The 21805-nt window shown below is 41.5% G+C and overlaps 1 protein-coding gene across 3 annotated transcripts in view; it reads left to right on the forward strand.

Moving 5' to 3' along the window:
- The window catches only part of RSU1 (Ras suppressor protein 1), a 159390-nt gene that overhangs the window by 60091 nt on the left and 77494 nt on the right, over nt 1-21805 (forward strand). For all 3 annotated transcript variants that reach the window (XM_010992041.3, XM_010992042.3, XM_031444623.2), the window contains exon 8: nt 18467-18599. In XM_010992041.3, the coding sequence (XP_010990343.1) occupies nt 18467-18599 (133 nt within the window). The remainder of the gene's footprint in view (nt 1-18466; nt 18600-21805) is intronic.

A 21805-nucleotide genomic window follows, 5' to 3' on the forward strand; every position in this document is an offset into this window, starting at 1 on the left:
GTATTCATTATTCATTTTGGGGGGAAATGAAGTTTGTATTGCTCGCCTCCCTCATTCTATATATTGATATTATGATTAATAGTTTCTGACACAGGACTATTTTGAAATAGGAGTCTTTGATGACGTATTTTGACAGCAGCCCTGTCATGCTTTTAGCCGCTCTAGCGGGAGTAAGTGATGGGGAAGACTAGTTTAATATTCCGTACCTGAGTAATCAACCCAAGATGGCACGTCCAGAAATATCACTAAAATGTCAACCACAAGAATCTCTTGAAAATAATCTCATTCAGGGAACTTGAATCTTCCTTGCTTGCAGTTTTGAAATATCAACTTTCGTAAAGACGAGGAGTCCTGAGTTATTTCTTTTTCCGAGATGCCAGATGGATGTTGAATTAAGTCCAGTTTTCAGCTTTTCTTCAGATAATTTTTTAAGTTGGTGGCTTGTGTTTTGGATCCTTATCAGTATATCAAGTGTGCTCTCCCTCCTCCGGTTCCCCACGGCTCCCCACCGCCTGGCATCAGCCTGGTTGCCTTGGTACCTGTTCCTGAAGGATGTCTGCAGTGAAATTTGGTTGTTTAAATAGCACAACTTGTCATCTAAAAGTAGAAGTCATTAGCACGACGCCGCGTGGCTAGTGGTTTCTCGAATACTCTTTTTAACATTTTTTCTTATTTTTATCACTTTATTGTTCATGTTTACTCCTTTCACAGCTGGAAGTTTCAGGGCCCTGTTCACCGTATGGGTCTGGAGGGAAAGATGCCAAAAAATTTTCCTTAAGAGTCTCCTGAAACTTGTGCCCCAAGCTGTGGCCTGAGTTAGGCACTTGGTGCGTTTTGAGGGATGCAGACTTCTAAATTCCAGCCCCGTCATTACCTTGCCTGATCAGGAACACTTAGATGGGTGTGGCTGCAATCCACCCATTGAGCAGCCTTCTGCTGTATCTAAAGAAAAGGAACTCTTAACTTCTTACCAGTTTCTGTTTGACTTTTAATTGATCTTCATTGCGATGGTGAATTTGCCAGAAACACATATTTATCTCAGAAAAGGCAGAATTTGTTTCTGTTGAACATGGAAAATGACTCGGGTGCTTTGGGGGGCTTTTGTGTTGTCTGTCTCCATTTCCAGTTCTCTCCTCCACGTGATGATTACCAAAGATGCAGCCAGGCGGAACATCTTTACTCTTCCCACTGTGGTGAGTCGACTGGCAAGTCGACGGCTGTGGTCACTGCAGGTGAGAGGGTAGCACCCTGCTCCCTCACTGGTGGGCATCTCGGCAGAAATCACCAACTGGCAGCCTGTGCTGGGAGGCACGTGTGCTAATTAGTTGCTTGAAAGTCTTCCCTCATTAACTCCAGGCAAGTCATTAGAGGAAAGTGTTCTGGAGTCCAGAGTGTTGGTTTTGATAACAGGAAAACAAGTTTAATCACCAGAGTGTGTCATCTTGTTTGTGAAACAGGGACATCGCACATAGGCTCTCCCCTCGTGAGGGATCCTGTTTTGTCAGTGAGGCACCTGATCGTCCTTGAACCCTGGGGCTCAGTTCATCCAGTGGGCACAGATCATAGAGAACAAGGTCTGTGTTGTAGGTACATTAAATTCTGCACTTTTTTTGGTGGGGTCTGGAGCGTGGTGAACAAGAGGAAGGGTCACCATTTTTTGGCCCCAATGAATTCATGTTGGAAAAAAAAATCATGTTGCTTTTATATAGTAATTTATGTTCATTATTTTAAAGAACAAAAACATTCAGAAAGCTAAAAAAAAATTGACTCAAAATCTCACTCACTTGAAATAACAGTGATCATGTTTCAATAACTATCATTCAAGAAATATGTCTCTAATTTAAGGATTGTATCCTATTAACAAAGGATTAAGTAATCAAAATGTCAAAAAAAAAATAGAAGAAATATATGTCTCTCATATGGACAGAATGGTGGGCCAGAAGGTAGAAAGGCAACTATATTGATTAAGTAAAGAACATAATACTTTTTTTAAATGTTAAATTTTATTTGAATCTGAGAAAGGAAAATCGAATGAAGAAGTTATTAAAGTTTTACTCTTTGAGACAAAGAAATTGAAGGCATTAATTCCTAAAAGATCACTCTAAGTAAACATTAAAATTACTGGCAACATTGAGGCATTTTACACATACGTATTATATACATTATTTATATATGTTTAATATATAAATATGTGTGACTGTGTTTTTAAACTACTTTTCAAAATAGGTTGATGGCTTTTTGATTTTTGCTTAATTGCCTGGATTTAATTGTCAAGTAGTTGTGTTTCCAGGAGACTGTTTTATGTCCTGAGTTCTTACATACTTGAGAATGTCTGCCCTTTCTTGTTTGATAGAAAATTTGGGTATAAAACTCCTGAATAAGCTTTTCTTTTCCTGGAACTTTGTCAATGGTCTCCTGATGTTGAATCTGCTAGAGAGACAGCTGAGGCCAGCCTGGTTTTTCCACTTACTGGGTGACTAGGATGCCCATGGGAGTACTTATTTATTTTCTCTCTCCCCCTCGCTCGCTCACTCTCTCTCTGCTGGATTTATTAAAGCATAACACATAGATAAAGGTTGATACAGCATAAGCTTATAGCTCAGGGAATTATCCACCTGCAGGAACTCACAGGTCAGGGGACAGAAGACCACCAGAATCTCGGAGTCCTCTCAGACCTCCTTCCAGTCCATCCTTAGGTTTTCTGCCCCCGAGGTAACTGGTGCCTTCACTTCTGATATAATCATGTAGTTATGCTGTCTCTGCATTTTCTATAAATGGAGTTACTCTGTACGTATTCTAGCTTCGTTCGCTCGACATTCTGTCTTGAGAATGTCATGTTGTCGCGTAGAGTTCTACTTCATTCATTTTTACTGCTCCCATGATAGGAATTGTCTGTGCATCAGCCCTGTTTCTCATTTGAGCTATGTGTTTCCATAGGTGAAATTCCTCTCCCTTTCCAGACCTTCCCTCCTTGGGGCTGGTGGTGGAACTGGAGGCTCTCTCGGTGCTGACATGACCCCCCTGCGTCCACTCCCTCCTTCTTCTCACCCCCACCTCACACAGTAAAGGTGCCGTCTGTCACTCACCCTTCAGCTCATCTTCTGTTCGCTGTGAACCTGGGTTTCTCTGGGGATACTCTCTGCACCCGCTTTCCTCCCAGCAAACCCTCACCTGATTTATGAGCACTTCAGCAGAGGCCCATTGGATGGCGCTTTGAGGACTGTTAGAAAAATCGGTGTCACGTTTGAATTCAAGGAGCTATAGGTCAGCCATCACTGTTCTGCCTCTTTTTGGTCTAAATTTCCCCGAATTCAGCCACCATTCTTCAGAGTTTGTGATAGGAGGTGGTGATGTTTGACTCGTTCCGTTGAAGAAATCATTCTCCCTTCTCCCACTGGATTTTAAGGAAGGAGGATACACAGAAATACTTCCGCTCCATCCTGTTGAACTGGTTGTCTCCTCAGTTACGTTAGGAACAAGTCCTTTTAAAAATCTAAGCCTGATAATGTGGATTTGCTCTATGGGAGAACAGAGGATGGAGTTTGAGTTGCGTTTTGGTGCCACCTCAGTCGGCCTTGTCCACATGCTCTCTCCAGCGCTGTGTATCTATCCTCCTGAGTCCATCTCTTTGCACGTGTGTCTTTTCACCTGTCCTGCGGTAGCCCTGACACCTGACACGCTGGCCGAGGCTCCCCATTCTTCTTTGAGGCTGGTGATGTCAGAAGAGTGCTTTATCCAGAGGGGCCCATGCTGGTATGGGGCTGGCTTTATGTCCCCGTGCAGCGTTGTAACATCAGGGAATGGAGAACTACTGTACACAGCCTTCAAGTAGGAGCTTAATGTTACCATCATCATCAAAAAGCATCTGAAAACTGTCATTGGAACCCCTGCCCCTGTGCGTCCTTGAACTTTAGGGAGGTGCTCTTTGTTCTGTGGTGTGTAATTTGGTGCCAGCAAGGAGCTCCCAGAAGACTGAGCCCTAACTTTGGCAAAGGAAGAGTCCTTCCTTAAAGAACATACACAGTTGGAATATTTAAAGTGACCACAACATTTTTGAGGAACTGTTGTAGCTAAAGGATGAAAAAGTAGCAAATATTGTATAATTAAGGAGCAATTTAACCTTTCTGGCCGCTGGTCTCCTCTTTCTGATCCACCAAAATGGCACCTGTACTTGAAAACGCAAAGAATAAAAGACTGCCATGCACTTGACTCCCCGACTCAAATTATGTCAATTAGCGCAATAAGTTGTATAATGTTATATATCAATATATAATAGTTTGAATTATGTAAAAGTAGCATGCTCTTCAGAAAGCTGAGTTTCCTCTAACCTGTATTGTCTGGAATTTTGTCTCTATGGTCCTTCTCTCAAGGACCATATGTTATATGGGCTCATTTCTTAAAGACGCTTAACTCTTGATTGTGAATTCTTTTATTCACAAGTGGTGCTAACTCCCTTGCCTCTGCTGAGCTGGTCCTCTGGCCTGATACTCCAGGCTGTATACCTTCATGCCTGGTGGCAGTTTCCACTTGGGTGCCCCACAGGTGTGTCACCTGTAACACGCCCGTGCCCTTCCTCTCCTCCTCTTCCAGAATTGTGAGTTTCAGTCGGTGACACCACCATTCGTGTGTTTGCCAAGTCAGAGCCTGGTAGCACTTCCTGTGCTTTTCCAAACCCATTTTCTCCATCAGAAGTTCGCACCTTGTATCTTTTTGGTTCCAGGAGTCGAGTCGTGGGAGGAGTTGCTGTGGTAGGGACGGGGTCTGCTTCTCTTGCTCTTTCTGCGGGCCGGGCTCCTGTGGGTTCATTGTTTTAGTCCCAGAGAAGCCCTCATCTCGCAGACCATGTGACGGAGACCCAGAGGGGATATAGACTTGTCCAAAGTCTTTGTGAATGTCACATACGGGATTTGCAGGGAAGTGTGTGGATGCGGGCGAGGACTACCCGAGTGTCATTTTCCCATGGCAGTTGTGGGGACACTCGCTGGGTCATGTTGTGGGAGTGTAGATGCAACAGTCAGGGCTAACAGAGGAGCTGGGAGAAGACTTCCAGAATGGGCATCTGAACTGGTGCCGGCCATCATGGCTGCTGTGTCCACGGAGCCACCAACGGAACTGGAGAAACAGACCTCAGGGGGGAAAAACAAAGCAAGCAAAAGAATTCCAGCATGTAATAGTTACTGTGAAACCGATTCTGAGATAGTTAGAAGTCATAAGAAGCCACTTTCAGTGGAGAAATCCAGGCAGGCTTCTCCGAAGAGGTGACATTGAGTGATGTTTGTCAGGAAGCACAGAGAGGCATTTAGATGGGTGCAGAAGCAAGAGAGGCCATGGCTAGTTTGGGTCATCGCAAATAAATCACACAGCATCTGAAGGGAGGTACGTCTGGACGTCCCATAAATGATTCTGCGTTGGCATCATTTTAAAAGTACAATTGTTTAAAAATTGAGGCCCTGGTTGTGACCACTGTGTGAGCCTCGTGTGTTTATCCTCAACTTCACCACGTACTGTGGTACATTTACCTCAGCGGCCAGAGGGACCTGGCTCCTGACCAAGCCACAGGACACCGTTTGTTCTTAGACGTGATGTCAAATTATGACCAAACAAGACTTTCTTCCCTTGTGAACTTTTCTTTAGGTATCCAGATCATGACAGTTAAATAAAATGATAAATGTGAATAATTTATAGGATGTCACATGTTTACTCCATAAAGTTGTTATTTAGTGTTGAAAGCAACTCTTGCCTTTGAAAATACATGAATTCTCTCTCTCTCTCTCTCTCTCTTTTTTTTTTTTTTTTTTTGTCCTGTAAGTTTTTATGATTGGTTATGGTCAGGAATATCAGGAAAGTCTGCAATTTGACAGTAGCAAGCTGGGATCTTGGGACTGACCGCACTGCGTAAACCAGTAGCAGCCAGAGGAGTTGTTGTGAAATGCCAGGGCCTGGGTTGGCTAATTTGAGCTCTGTTTTTTCGTAGATAAATCAAGCCTCTGAAACACCTTCACATGTTGAAAATGATTTTGTATTTGTGGGTTGCTTTTTCCCTTGACTTAGAGTATTATAGTACGTCCTTTCCTTTTTTATTGTTTAACTGTGACAGTATTTCATATTTTTAACCCAAGACAGTTGGCTTTCCAAAAATACTGGAAACCAAATTCATGATGTAATCATCTTCATCCAAACCCCAAATTGTGGAGAAACTCCGTTTTCTCTGTTATTTATAGTTAATGCCTTTTCACACGTGAAGACTGGTGAATCGTCCACATAGATCCTTGGGAGGTGGGGTAGACTGTTATCCCTTGAGTTAACTATTTTGCTTTGATTTTTCTTAAACCTTAATGTTAAAAATTTTAAACATATTATTTTATGTCTGTGGCCTTTGCTTGACTCTGGGTTAGCACTAGACTAGAAAGTACTCTTATTTATAATAATTGGGGATAATTATTTTGTCTTTTATGACTTACGCTGAAAAAAAGTACATTGTTACCTATAAAAGTAGAAACATCAATTTTTCTACTTTTTTCTTCTTTTTTTTTTTTTAACTGTGTCATTTCTGCTGTAGTATGTAGTTTTTGCTTTTATCATATCTCTTAAGTCCTGAAGTCGGTGAGTGTGTGTATATGGGAGTGGACAAGTATGTGTGTGTTGACACACATGGAAATACTGCCTTCTCATATGAGTGGTTTTCCTTCTGTTGCTTCTGACTTCGGAGCTATAATTGTTAAACTTAAAAGAAGTGAAAATCAGTTTCATCAAAATGCATTAAAATGGATTGTTAATACTTAACCTAAAACACATTTGGCTTTTTTTTTTTTTTAGCATGAATAATTTTGAATTCAGTTACAGTTGTTGCAGTTTTATTCATGTAGACTTAGCATTTGTGTCACTCACAATTCTTAATTATCTTAGTACATATTTTATATGGCATAATATCCACACCCTTACCATCTCCAGCCTCTGCAGAGAATGTAGCACATGGCACCAAAGTAATAAAAATGTAAGCTCTGGAGTGAGAAGCAAATCCGAAACAAGCCATTTTTACATATAACTTAAGTTTAGGTTCTGTGTAGTAGTTTGATCCCTTACTTAACCTTTAATAAAACTGGATTCAAGGGTATTTATATATAAATAAAGAAATAAAGTTAATTTTGTTTCATACTTCCATAAGAGCAAGCACCTAGTGATGTATTACAATGACATTTAAACTTCAGCATGAGTCCTATTGGCTGAAAATTTGTTTTTTAAGCAACTGTTTCTGAGGTTAAGCATTAAAAAGCTAAGTTGTTGCCATTTGGGAAAGTTAGTAAGATTATTATTTTATTATTATTAAGATTATGCAATCATATTTATATGGATTGAATCAGCCTGTGTTTGACCTTTTATCTCCTATGAAGTTATCTAAGAAGCCATTTTCACTTTTTATGTAATTTGGAAATTAAAATTCAGTACAAATCTGGATATGTGTAAGGCTCCATCTCACAAACCCCTCTTGCCCTGCAGACTTCCCTTAATGGGCCCCCCAGTTGTATGTGCATTTAGATCATGGTCAGAGTCCTTCTGTAAGGATGTGACTTGGTATATTTGTACACATGGAATCTCAAAGTACAGTTACACATGTTGGATGAAAAGGGAGTGGTCTCGGATCTTCTGGCCACATCTACCCAGTGTCTTCATTTGGTGCCAGGATTGTGGTGTCCAGGAGGTGGTGGGAGATGGGAGTGAAGGGGGCATAATCTCCTTGCCTTCTACCTCCACCCACATTCCCCAGAAAGCAGCCTTTTGAAACTATCAGAGACATGTGAGGCTCTCAAAAGCGCTTGGAGTCAGCCCTGGCTATTGTGAATCATGAGTCGTGGCTGTTTCTCTGCGGTAGTATAGACATTTCCAAATAAAACAAGAAAGGAAGATTGAAATATGCCACCCAGCATCCCCTGGCATGCTCCACCCTCAACCTGCCCCTGACGCCCTGTGTGGGATGCCCTAACTCAGATTCAGACCTATTTGACCTTTTTCTCTGATCAAAATTTTCCCAGGATAATTTCAGGTCCTGTAATCCTGTAATGATTTTCCTGAACAGTTCTGACTTAATGAAATTGTGTTATTTAAAAAATAACCATTTGTTTAGTGTATAATTACATGAGATTTCATTCTTTTTAAAAACTGTGCAAATGATCAATTGAAGTCAGGAAAAGAAAAAAGGAAAAAGAGAATTCCTTGACTTTGTGTTTTGACACTTGAATAGGAAAGTGCATGTTCTATATTAATACAGCCTGTTAACAATATTCACTCTGTTACATTCATGAAAGTGTATCAGCCTAACGCATTACTCCGCCAGCTTATTTTAATTTAAAAAGAAAATTCCTGGAGGCAACAATAATAGTGCTACAATCATGGTTCTGATGATAGAATTCTGGGACCTGGGAGGGAGGTAAGGGATGTATTTCTGTTCATGCCTCCCCAGTGCTCCTTAAACCATGTCAGACTCTTGTTTCCCACAGTATCTCAGTACTTTTTTTCAGGAAGAGGAAAATGTCTTAGAAGTGTCCTTTATTGGGAGGACCAAGGGCTTTGAAAGAGTCAGATAAATTGGGCTTTGAATCCCAGCACTTCCGTTTACACTCAGGTGACCTTGAGTATGGTGCTCAGCCTCCCTGAATGTTAGCTGTTTCTTCTTTTTTAAATGAGATGATGATGATATTTTTTTTCCATGCAAAATTGTTGTGACTCCTTGGAATAATATATGCAAAGCTCTGAAGCAACATCTGGTGCATAGTCCGTGCTCAGCAATTAATAGCTATTACAATTATGATGAAGATGATGATAATGGTTAAACATTTGCTGCTTCATGGGTTTTTTTTAACATCCTTAAGAGAACTGGAAATAGTATCTAAAAATTCATTTTTCTTTGTCAGCACTCTAAACAGATTGAATTTTTTTGTGCTGCTTTATTTGAACTTTTAAAAACATTTGGTGGCTTAAAAATTTTTTTTTCCTGCTACAAATAAACAGACTTTTCTAAGTGTGGTCCCGGGACCAGAAACATCGTTCCCTAAAAACTTGTTAGAAGTGTAAACTCTCAGGTCTCACCCATGTCTCCTCCTAAATCGAAAACTCTGGAGATTTTCCCAAGCTCTCCAGGAAATTTTGATACACATTCAAGTTGGAGAACCACTGTGTTAGAATATCTGGGAAACACAGTAAAAGGTCACTTTCATGATCTTACCATCCAGAAATAATCCCTATTAAAGTTAGATTTCCTTCTATTCTTTATTCATATATGTATATACTTATGTGTGTATTTTTTGTCTTTTTTCATACACATCAGTGTATATTCTTACGTTTTTTAAAACACGTTGTGAGTTTTATAACCTATGTTTCAACCTTCAATATTATGTCATGACCATTACCCCATGTCATTAAATGTTACTTGAAAACATTTTTAATCATATGACTACATGGTTATACCAGCCTCGGAGTGTTTCATAATTTATTGACCGACCCCTTGGCTGTTTGAGTTGTTTCCAGATGTTCTGGAGGAACATGAGCAGCACAAGTGAAATTTTGTGTTCATAAATCTCTGAGTATCTGTGATTGTGTCCTCAGCATAAATTTAGTATAAGGGTGGAATTACCAGGTCAAACAGTATGAACGATTTTATAGCTCGCAATATATATTGCCAAAGCACCCTTCAGAAAAGAGGTGCCCATTTGTGCTCTCACCAGCAGTGTGGGGAAGGTGTCCATTCCCCAGACCCACTCTGGGAACTACAGTCCTTTTGCATATGTGCAGGCTTGATTAGAGAGTGTTTCATGAACTGTAAGTCAGTGAGACAGAACTTGACATTTCCTGGTCCCTCTGTATTCGCCGACGCTTCTGTACTCAGAAGCATCAATGCTGCCATAGAGCTTGTCTCATAGACGTTAAGGTAAATTTCAAAGGTTTACTTTTCCGATATTACCGGCCCGTCACCTCACACTGACTCTACACATTTTGTTGAAAGGGTGTTGGAAGTCTTCTAACATATGCTGTGGGACCGCTGTACTGGGCATCATGGTTGTCACAGTGACCCCACGTACTAGGGCTGCGGGATTAACAAGGACAAGGGGGCCTCCTAGGAGGAAAACAACAAGTTGTTTTTGTCTGTTGTGTCTCAAAACAATCAAGAAACACTGTTAATATTAAATCTTGCTGGGGAGGGAACTGTGGAAGGGACCTGAGACTGAACGTTAAGTAAGTGCTAAGTTAGCTAAAATAGTTTGATCCTTTAGGGGGACATCCTGTGTGTGTTCAGCTTAAGTAGCTATGGTGAAGAGGCTGGTTTGTGATGCCTTTATGATCCTACAGTAAGTTGTGATGACTGGAACTCATACTTTGAGCATCTGTTTATTTTAGTTTATGTTGTATTAATGATGGCTGTCTCCTTGGGGTCTCCAGGATAACTGGGGCTCCCCCGGTGCTGACATTGTCAGCTTCCCAGGTGGTCAGAAGGTTGTCCTGACCTCAGCCCCTCCCCGCTGTGAACTAGGGAACTTGAAGGATGATCAGGGCTAGGAGGACAGTGAATGACCCAATGCACCCCAGTAACCAACCCTGTCGGGTGCCACAGCCTGCTGCTGTTTAGAATTCTCAGTCTTACAGGATATGAAATCAGTGTTCCTAAATTTTATTTTGGCCCTACTTTTGATCACAGACCTTTGAGAAGCGTACGAACTGGGGACCCTTTCCCGGCAAATCTACATTTGCCACCACACAAATGTAGGTTTATTTTGATGAATTCCCTGAGTGCGCTTCTGTTTTAGACAAATTGTTTCCCGATGATACATTTTTCTCTCCTTTGCAGATTTCACTTAACACGATTAATTAAAAGAGTATTTTGTATTTATGCAGTGCTTTCCAGTTTAGAGAGCCATTGGATATACTTTTTGGCCCCTGTCCAAAATCCTGTCACTTGGTACTTTTATCCCTACTTGGCAGATGAGGAACCTGATGCTCAGAAAACACAAGGAATTACCCAAGGTCCTTTGGTCACGAAGCCAGTGAAGGGTACGTGGGTCTGGAGCCGGGTCTTCTGGCTTTCGTCTGTGCTTCCTGATGTTACACGAACAATGAGAGAAAAGTCTGCAAGCAGAAGTAGGATTACCTCCCACACTCAGGAGAATGATGGGGGGAATCCTACGTAAATGCCAGGTTTACAACATGAATTATTTATTGAACAACCATAGAAAGGGACTTGCAGGATCAAGCCACAGTGGTGGTGTGCACTGGGGATGTCCGCTGCTCTGTTGCTGGGTAACCGTGTTTACAAGTGAGGGAGGGACCCTTCCATTCCATCTTACCCGGGAACACAGATATCATCCAATGGCCAAGAAGGACACCAGGGGGAAACTGTAAAATGATATTTTTCTTCATTGGTTAAAAGGGTTTCTGAACTCGTCCACACCGGCACACACATAAATCAGATGCCCCTTTGGTCGGAACCATTTGGCTTGCTTTTTAGAAATCTTTTTTATTTAAATTGCCCTCTTCCCTTGGCTAGATCGGAAGAGTAGCAGTTTTAGGAGTTTTCACAGAGCTGCAGTGTATTTTGTATATTAAGTGAACAAAATGCCTGTTTTCAGAATGTGTTACCAGAAGGCTAAGCAGACAGTTCCGGAATGACAGTGTGGCCTCAAATTCCCCGCAGAATAAATCTGAGAGCTGTCATGAGACATCCCGGCTTACTCTGACTGCATGGATGATGCCCAGAAAAAGCAGCAGCCTCAGACCTGGATTCTCAGTCCAGTCAGGGCTGTGCAGACCATCCATCACCTGTAAAGTGGGATGTTCCCAGCAGTAGGATGATGCCGTTTTAAATAAGATGCAGTCTTTTGTACTAATTAGCATCCATCATGTTTTTAAATCGTACCCCTCCCCCTTAATTTTTTTAATTGTAAAAATTATACCTGCAATCTTGAAAAAGATGAATAGTTTACCCTTTGTTCTGCTGGTTTGAATCCCTGTTCCACCTGAATTTCCCCTCTTTGAGGAAACCAATATTAACAATTCAATAGGAATCCTCCTTTCTCTTTCCTTCTCTTTTTCACATAAACATTTCCTCACAAACATTTATGGGATTTCTTTCTTCTATACTTTTTTCAAAAATGAAATCATAGCAAACTTAATGGACCCTTAATATTTTTTTTATTAGAATGACCTTTCTAGGTCAAAACATACAAATAGATTTCATTCATTTTGGTAACTGCATAGCTTTTCATTGTATGGCTGTAACATACATTATTCTGTTTCTCACCTATTGGTGAACATTCTGGTTGTTTCCACTGTTTTATTACATTTATTATTGCAATACGAGTATCATTTTATAAGCCTTCTGATTGTTTTCCACTCAGTAAAATATGTTGCTGAAGAAGTGAAAAGGAGTAGAAACCGTCTATCTCCAGCTGTTACCTGAAGCCATGCACCTCTACAATTAGTAGCCTATTACATAGGAATAAGAATCACAGAAATTTACATGCAGGATATCTCTTTGCCTTTGCAGTGGCCCTAAGCATAGCTTTTATTTTGCGTTGGGGCTGTTTGTGCTTAGCTTCTGGGTGTGGATTCACTGCGGAGCAGAGGTGATCTTTCAGCTGTCATCAGGTCCCACCTCGACCCCTTCAAGAGCGAATCAATTACCTGGGTTTGGGCAAATCCAGTATACTGATGATGGACTGTGCAATCAGCCATGGGTTGCTAGTTTTACCTTGTTAGACTACGGCCTTAGATTTTCATGAGTGAGAGAGCCTGGCTTTTCGAGTATATTAATTTAAAAAAGCATTCTGTGGTATTTTGGAATTAGGGAGGGAGGAAACGATGCTCTGATGATGTAAAAAATTTGCCCAGATCCCCTCATCGATAAATGATGTGACTGGCCACATGTTTCAGGAGTTTGAGTCCTCGGGAAGAATTCTTAACAGGATGATTATGAAAACAACCAATTTCCACACATGAAAATGAGCCCTATTAACAAGGCCACAACTGCCTGTTACGGTCACCATGTTTCTTACTAGCAAGGAGAATGATGGCTTTGCACGACTGCGCGTTTATAAAATGACAGTTGCACGGGCAAAGCTGGCTGTATCAGGCGCTCTGGAAAGAAGCCTGTGTGGGCCTTTTGCAGGTAATAAAATGGAAAATCCAATTTGCAATTGCAGAGGAAACCTCTGAGTGACAGATGATCTTCATCGCCACACCAGTCAGAGGGTCACCGCTAATCACGGCGCAGGCTGGCTCCCCACATGGCTCGGGCCGCCCCACCGGAGCACAAGCAGAGGGAACCTGTGTCTGGGAGTCAGCCAGCGTGTCTGCGGAGGCACCACTTTCTAGCTTATTAGATCCTCTTTGTCACAGTGCTTAATCCTGCTGCCTGATCCTTGTTAGAACAGCAGCGGAGCGCCGCTCCAGCTGCTAATAAAGGAGATGGGCGCGGGCCCCTAACTAGACCCAGTGAAGCGTGCAGCCAGCGAGGGCCCCTGCAGCCGCCTGACAGTGGGCTGTGATGCCTCCTGCATCTTATTACTCAAAAGGGAGCCCACCTCCGACAGCTGACGGATGAGCTCGGCCGAGGCGAGAGTAACTTGTTGCTAGGCCAGTATGAGACGGTGTCAGCTTTTCCCACAGCATCGTGGCCGGGCTTGCCTCTAATTACGTTAACCCTCTTCTCAAGTTGCTGCATCCAGAGTGGGGTCCGGGAGCCGGAGACACAGAGCCGGCTGGGAGGTCCGCAGCTGCGCAGAAGCAGGTACGGTGTTCTCCACCAGTGACCTTAACTCAGAAAACAAAATAAGCACGTCCTGTTATGCCCAGCCCGGTTATGACTCTGAAGAGGCGGCACTGGCTTTGTCTTGTGCGGTTTCCATCTCTGTCACCTGTAACAGTGGCCTGCTTTAAGGTTTGCTGTGGACGTTAAGCATGGTTTCTTGGGTCTTTGTTAAGAAAAAGAAAAGCCTGGCATCAGCCACAAAGCTATTGTTTGGGCTCCCCCCCCCCCCCCCCGCCCCTGCCCGTGAACCCGAATCATTATGTGCTATTAGGCTTCCCAGTTCTGTTAGGCCTGTGAAGCACTTGTGAATCTGTTTGAAGTTTGTTTGCTATTAAGTCTGACTCTGGATGGTTTGACACTAAAACAAACCAGTGTGGGTGGGGGAGGGTAATCCCATCCCTCCTCTCTCCTCCCTCCCCTCCCCCTCTCCCAAGCAGGGATGGACAGATGAGTTTGAAGTGACAGAAAGGAAGATGCTCACATGGATGGAGCTAGACGCTATCATACTTGGTGAAGTCAGACAGAGAAAGACTAATTATCGTATGATGTCACTTATATGTGGAATCTAAAAAAATGATGCAAATGAGCTTATAAAACAGAAAGAGACTCACAGACATAGAAAACAAATTTATGATTACCAAAGGGAAAATGTGTGTGTGTGTGAGGGGGAATTAGGAGTTTGGGATCAGCAGATTCAAACCACTACATATAAAATAGATAAACAGCAAGGTCCTACTGTACAGCACAGGGAAGTACATTCAACATCTTGTGATAACCTGCAATGAAAAAGAATATATATACATGTATAACTGAATCACTATGCTGTACACCAGAAACTAACACAACATTGTAAACGAACTATACTTCAATTAAAAAAAAAAAAACAACGAAAATGCCCACGAATGGCCTCTGGTCCTTTTTGTGTATCCCAACTTTCAGACGTCAGTGTAAGACTCCTTTTCCCCCGAGGGGAGCGCGTCCAGCCCCCATCCTGCGTTTTCCGCCGTGCTCCAGTTAGCAGCCGTCATTAGCATTCCCCCGTGCCTCTTCTGTCTCCACTGACACGCTTAAATAGAGACATTGCAAGGGGCTGACAGATCTCCGGGGGGTGAAAGGCTTCAGATGAGAGGGCCCAGGGAACTTGGCTGACCTTTCTTGACGTGATTCCCCTAGGTCTGTCTTCTGCGTGTGGCGACCAGGGAGCACAGAACTTGAGTGGGTTGTTTTTCAGAGGACTACCACTCAGAGGACTGCGGGCTCAGTCAGAGGCTGTTACTGAGTGAACAAAGTGGGTTCTTAGGTTGTTGGTAGAAGCAGCAGCCTCTTCTCTCCCGTAGAAATGGGCATCTGCGTGTTAACTTCAAGGGTGATGCATTAAACCCTGTTGACAACATGGCTGTGCTTCTGGATTATTGGGGCGCACCTTGATCCTGGTGGGAGGGGGCTCGTAATGCAGCCCAGGAAATAAGAGAGTCTTCTTCCTCTCACTGGCCCTTGGAAGTCATTCCTGGGCGACTCTGGAATAGCTGAGGCTTGTCTGTGGGGTCCTTCCTAGACCTTTCCCCTGGTCCGCGTTGCTCTCACGTTGACCCAGAGCCCAGAAAATACAACGTGCTGATAAATACTCTGTGCTTTTCCCACTCTTCTTCCCCAGAGAAAAAAGATACCACACTCCTGGGATCCCCCTCGGGGCCAGTTACAAAGGAAGCAGTCCAGTTGAGTTAATTCATGGTTATAACGTGTGAATGACAGGGAGTCCTGGAAGCTTGTTCAGCGGACCTAACTCTACACCCATTAGAAACGGAGGCTGTGTTTTTTAGTAGGATAACCAATTTGGGGGGATGAGGAGGAAAGACATTTAGAGCAGAGCAGCCTCTCACATGGAAATCCCCTTTGCTTAGGAATTGGTTCACATCCTTACGTAATTGGTGCTTTAGTGGCTTTTTTTTTTTTTCTTAATTCATTTTGAAGACATATGTTTCCAAAGGTCTCATTTCTTATTTTTTTTGTAGTTGATTTCATGCTGCATCAGTGGGCAGGGCTGTGAGGTGGGAAGATGATAGTGTGTCAGTATAGGTTGTTTATTAGGTGAATGTTTTAGGAGAGAACCTCTAGTGCCTTCCCGCTCCCCCCACCTTTTTAGTGAGTTGCTGCACCTTGGTTACTGTCGCCTGTTGCGTCAGCCTTCCCTCGGTGACCATGCTTCCCAAGTACAGTGGGCAATATACACACTGTGCATTTAAAAAAATGATGCTTTCTATCATACTCCTTTTTTGGAAAAGAGGAAATTGGAGAAAAAAGTAATGAGAGAATGATACGGAAGAGAGGACTGAGAGTATAGCGGACGAGGAAATAGGAATTATAAAGAATTTTAAACAAGCGATCAGTTTGATTCTTGGGAAGCTAACCTCCACCCCCACCCCAAGATAAAAACAAAATATATTAATGCCCGTCCATTACAAGCAAGGCTACACCCAGGTAGAATGCTCAGCTGAACAAAATATGTGCAAGTCTTGGATTTTCATTTGCCCCAAGCAGTTTTCTGAATCATGGTTTAGAGCATAAAGCCCATTAATTTCCCAAATGATTGAACATCTGACTAATGATGTTGAGCCATTAAGATGGAGAAATTGACAATATTGATAGTCTTGGAGAGAAATGTGTCTGCGTATTTTTGCACTTAACCCCAACAGATTCTAAGTAGCTTTGGAAAGATCATGATGAGTTACTCTCAATATTTAGTAATATCTGTTTTCTTTGAAAGCATCTTATGAAATTGTAACCAATTTTATATTGGTCTTTTCTTTCTCCATTATTCTGAATAGTTGCAAGTTCATATAGACACAACTCAGATACTGTAGGTTCAATTCCAAACTGCCATTCTAAAGCGAATATCTCTGTAAAGCAGGTCACACGGATTTGTTGGTTTCTCAGTGCATGTAAAAGTTATGTTTACACTATGCTGAAGTCCATTAAGTGTGTGATAGCATTATGTCTGAAAAAACAATATAGGTACCTTAATTAAAAAATCGCTTATTGCAAAAAAATGCTGACCATCATCTGAGCCCTCAGTGAATTGTAACACCAAAGATTATTGATCATTTTAATGTTTGTAATAATAATAGTAATAATAATAATGATGATGATGATGCTTGAAATATTGCGAGAATTAGCAAAATGTGACACAGAGACATGAAGTGAGCAAATGCTGTCGGAATTACAGCACGGACAGACTTGCTGGATGCTGGGTGGCCACAAACTGTCACTTTACAAAAAACGCAGTATCTGTGAAGCACAAGAAAGCAAAAGCATGATAAAACAAGGTCTGCCTGTATAACCAAAAGGATTCAGATTCAAAGTATCAGTTCTTTTGTTTTAAAAAGAAATGCTACATCATCTTCCTACTAAATATTTTCATTTCTAAAGCTCAGATCAGCTAGGAGGTGATGTGTTTTGTGCTATACTTCCATCCTAGAATGCATTTTCCTTGTTCTGACCTTATCAGTTGTGACAAAATTGGCAGCAGAGCCTTAGAACAGGACAGATAGGGGACTTTGGTTGTGTTCTGGGAAGAGTAATTGCTGGACGTCTTTGTCCATAAAACTTTGGACTGTAGACCAGGAGCCTGAAATTGAATTTCCTCAGTAGGACTTTTAGGGAAAGGGTTTTGGTGAGTCTCCTGCCAAGTAAACCACATACAACTCTGCTGCGTTAACATCTCTGTCCGTCTCTTTCATAGGCAAACATGTTATAGGAAGCCGTTTCACACACTGCCTTTGCTATTATTTTGAAATATACCAAACAGAAAAAAATAGAATTGACTGATCCACTGACACCTTCACTAATTTCATCCTTGATTGATATAGATTGACAGGTAATCAGATAGCTTCAGCAGGCAATGTAGAAAGAATCAGAGGTCTGGAGTCAGAAAGAAGCCTTAGACTCACATTCCCCCTCTGACATTTTCTGATCTTAAGCGTGTTTCTTAATTTCCCCAAGTTTGCATTTCTTTACCTATAAAGTGATGTTAATTACTGACCTTAGGGATGGCTGGAGAATCAAAGGAGGAAATGCTTTTTACAGGTGATTGGTAACTGATAAGGGCTACACAAGTGTGCATTTTCTACCATTACCACGTTAACGAGATCCATTTAGTGCTGGTTCTGAGATGTGCTTCCGGTACTGGGTGAGTGAGGCAGTACTAATTTTACTTGTTCAATGTCGTTACCTTTCTTCACTCCTGTTCTACTTTGATGAAGAATGATGTTGACTGGATCAGATTTAGATCAGATTGGACAAGTGATGACAACACATTGTCAAGGTAGAATTTTGGGAGGTCCTGATGCTAATGGTTCTCTCAACCTTGGACGGGTCATCTTCGTGTCTAGTAAGCAAATACCTAGAAAAATGAAGCAAATGCTACATTTGCAAGAATTCCTTCCAGATTTACTTCCTTCCTCCCTCCCTCCCTCCCTAATTTCGTGGGCCAGTGTACAATCACTGACGTGGCTTGTATACCACTGATGACTTGGGGTACATGTTTTTAAAACAAATCACGTGACTCAGAAGATCCTTAAGGTTGTGCTGTGGTTACTGGGCGGGGCTGACTTCTTAGATTTGATTTGTGTTGTTTGGATGACCTTCACTTTTTCCCCCACTCCTTCCTTTTAGGAAACTTGGATCTAACTGGTCAGAAGCAGATATTCAAAGCAGAGAACAATCCTTGGGTTACCCCAATCGCTGACCAGTTCCAGCTTGGCGTGTCTCATGTTTTTGAATACATCCGTTCCGAGACGTACAAATAGTAAGTAGACTACGATCTTCTGAAATTGCAGACTGGTTTTATAGTACTTGTAATTATGCAGTTAAAAAAAAAAAAAAACAACAGCTATCTATGACCTTGTCATTGGTGGCATTCAGCTCAGAGCATTTTTAATTTTTTAAATTAGTAACCACATGTAGTAACTGCTTCTGTTACTTACAGATTGTTTTTAATTGACATTTTCAAAGGGAATCTATACCAATTTTGTTTAGAAAATTTTTAAGGTCTTACATTGGTTGACTATGCGTGGTGCTAAGGAAATTCACCAGACACATGAAGATCAGAACATACTTTTTTCTCCTTTGAAGGCAAGGAATAACACAAGTTACAAACAAAATTGTTAAGCAGTTTATTTATAAAATCAGTAGAGAATACTAAGACAGCGTCATTCTATTCTTTAGAAGCTTTTTACTCCAGTGAGATAATAATCTCTCTCAGAGAACAGATAAGGCAGATACAGAGGAGGAGGAATCAGGTAGCTTAAGTCACTGCATCAAAACCTTTGCAGTCCTCACGTCTGCTCAAGGGCACCTGCGGGAGCCAGCCCTAAAACCTAGCCCTTCCCGCGTCTTTCTTCCTCAGTGTGTGCGGGTTGAAAGGAAGCCTACCACCCCCATCTGCACAGTTGTTACTGTATCTCCTGTCATTACCTTCCCCCTCGCCCTACCCCTGACCCCCAAATTGAAGTGATCATTTATCTCAAAGCTTCATGACCCCCTCATGCTGAAATCTAGTCAACTCTAGTTTGAAGTGAATGCAAAAGATGTGAAAAAAAAAAATCTATAGTCAGCTTTAATCTGTTTTTGTGTCTGATACCAACTTCTGGGAATTTAACATCCCAGCTGTTAGAGAAGAGGTGGCTCATGTTCAGTTTGGAGTCCCCCTTCTCTTTTGGGTATCAGAAATACCGCCCCCCAGCTCAGCACAGCTCTCTCTGAATCTGAGTTGGGTCAGAGGGGCAGTATTACATCTGGCAGGGCAGAGTCCTTGCCCGGGAATGGCCAGCTGTGGTTCTGATAACACACTCCCCATAAGCCGTGCTCCCGGCCACACACCTGGGACTTCTTATGGTCATGTTTCCACTTGACAGAATCACAGAGAAGATGAGCTGGGAAAGAATAATGGTCCTCAAGCAAATATAGACTAAAATTGCCCAAATGATAGCATATCCTTGTATATGAGTGCAGCTTAAAGCATGGTTTAGATTTCAAGAGAATATTGTGACATTTATAATGTCTTCAGATGTACCTTAATAGTAAAATGAGAGATGTATAGAATGTGTGTTCATTGTTTCAGGAACCACATAGATGTGTGCAATTATTATAGATACATAGTTTTTTTTTAGGAATTTGAACATAGCTCAGCCTTGAAAATTCGTTTAATTAATTATGAAAAGGTGTGAAAATATAATTGCAGATTATTAATTTATTGTTCATTTGGTTTCTCTTAAACTGTTAATTGTTACTAGCATCAGTTTTAGGTGAGGCTCTGATGTTTAGTTGGTAAATAGAAGGCTTCATAGAGCTTGGTTTGTTGGGTGTGCCTTTAGCAAACCATTGTACATGGTAACTGCAGAAAAATAAATAAGTTCCTGTCAATCTAGAATTGGGGAAAATGCTCTGTTGTTTATTCTGCATAACACTTTTTTAATTTACCATACATTCATTTGGAATTTACAGAGAATTAGAATACATTGTGTATGCAAGTGCTTCTAATTTTAATTTCCTTTTGAAAGATCACATTGTGAATGTATGGATTTTGTATTACCTCAGCGTCATTATTAGGCAGTTAATCACCGCTATATGCCATTCCAAACCACTTCCGTTTATTTGAGCATCGTTAGGATTCTGGATGAATGAGAAGTGTTGCTTGATTGAGTTAATTGGTACCTTATTTGAAAGGGATTCTGTGACACAACATTTTATTTGATGTATGTATTCTTACCTGTTTTATTAGCATCTTACATTTGAGGATCAGAGTAGTCTAAGCAGTTTGCCTACTAGTTTATTTTTTATGTGTTTGCTTTCCTCATGGAGAATTATATTATCTTTTGTCCAGTTAAGTCAATGTTAAAAAGCGTAAGTAAGCACAGGAGAGCCATTGTCCCCTTTTGGGGGGACCAGTTAGTACCCTGTTGGCTGCTTTTAGAGGCATATATGTGAGCCTCTGCTGGGCGAATGCACTTGATATTGAACTCCTCAAGGGCAGGGACCTCCCTTAGAGTGAATTCCTAGGGTTCTCCCCTCCCCTCCTCTGGAAAGAGAACTTACCTGCTTCCTGTGTTACAGCTTTCTGTCCTCCCGTTCTCCTATACAACGTTCCTTTATCAAACGCCCTAGCCTGAAACGTGGACTGTTAACTAAATAAGACCCTACCTCAAGCTCTTAGTCTTTAAAAAATATACGCACGCAACAATGCCACCACTATGTTTCACAGATTTTTTAAAATTTAAGGTTCTCTTTTATATGAATAGATGTATGTTAGTATATCCTCATGTAACTAGAATCTAACTTAATTCTTTAATTTACGCGGCACTTCATAATTAGCAGACTTTTAGTAGCCTTCTCAACTCTCTTGAAAAAAAATAATCTAATTAGCAGGTACTTGGCTACTTTTTTAAAGCTGTCCAGGTAACAGCCTTCAAGGAGGCAGTTCATTTGCTACATTCGTATTTTTTTAAACAAAGGAAGTGTGTTATTCAGTACCTTTGTCTTAGATCCTTTATTCTAACAGCTGTAGTTTCTAATCTTCACTATCTTGTCTCTTTTTGTATGAGTCACATACACCCTCTCCAATTAAAAAATCTTTAATTGATCTTTAGACTGTCATAAAAGCATCCTTTAATGTTTGGTTATGGCATTTGAAATACCAATGAGTCTCCTTTCTTTTCTTCTTTTTTTCTTCTTCCTAACCAATTGACCCATTACCTAAATGAGAGCATTAAAACTCACCAGCACGTTTCATTTTCCTTCACGTCCGCTGTCAATGTTCAAGGTGACCTTCCTGTTCTAAGCTCATCCTCCGAGGGCCTCCTGAGTCTAGGGCAGGGACAGGCAGGGAAGATGGATGATCTGATTTCCAGACTCAAAGGGACTCCATGTTGAGACATGGGTGTTTGAAACACAACCGTGAAGTCAGTGTTTAGGAAGAATTAAAATACTTGGCAATGATTTAACTTGATAAGGGTG

Source organism: Camelus dromedarius, chromosome 26 (assembly GCF_036321535.1).
Source record: "Camelus dromedarius isolate mCamDro1 chromosome 26, mCamDro1.pat, whole genome shotgun sequence".
Classification (NCBI taxonomy): Eukaryota; Metazoa; Chordata; class Mammalia; order Artiodactyla; family Camelidae; genus Camelus; species Camelus dromedarius.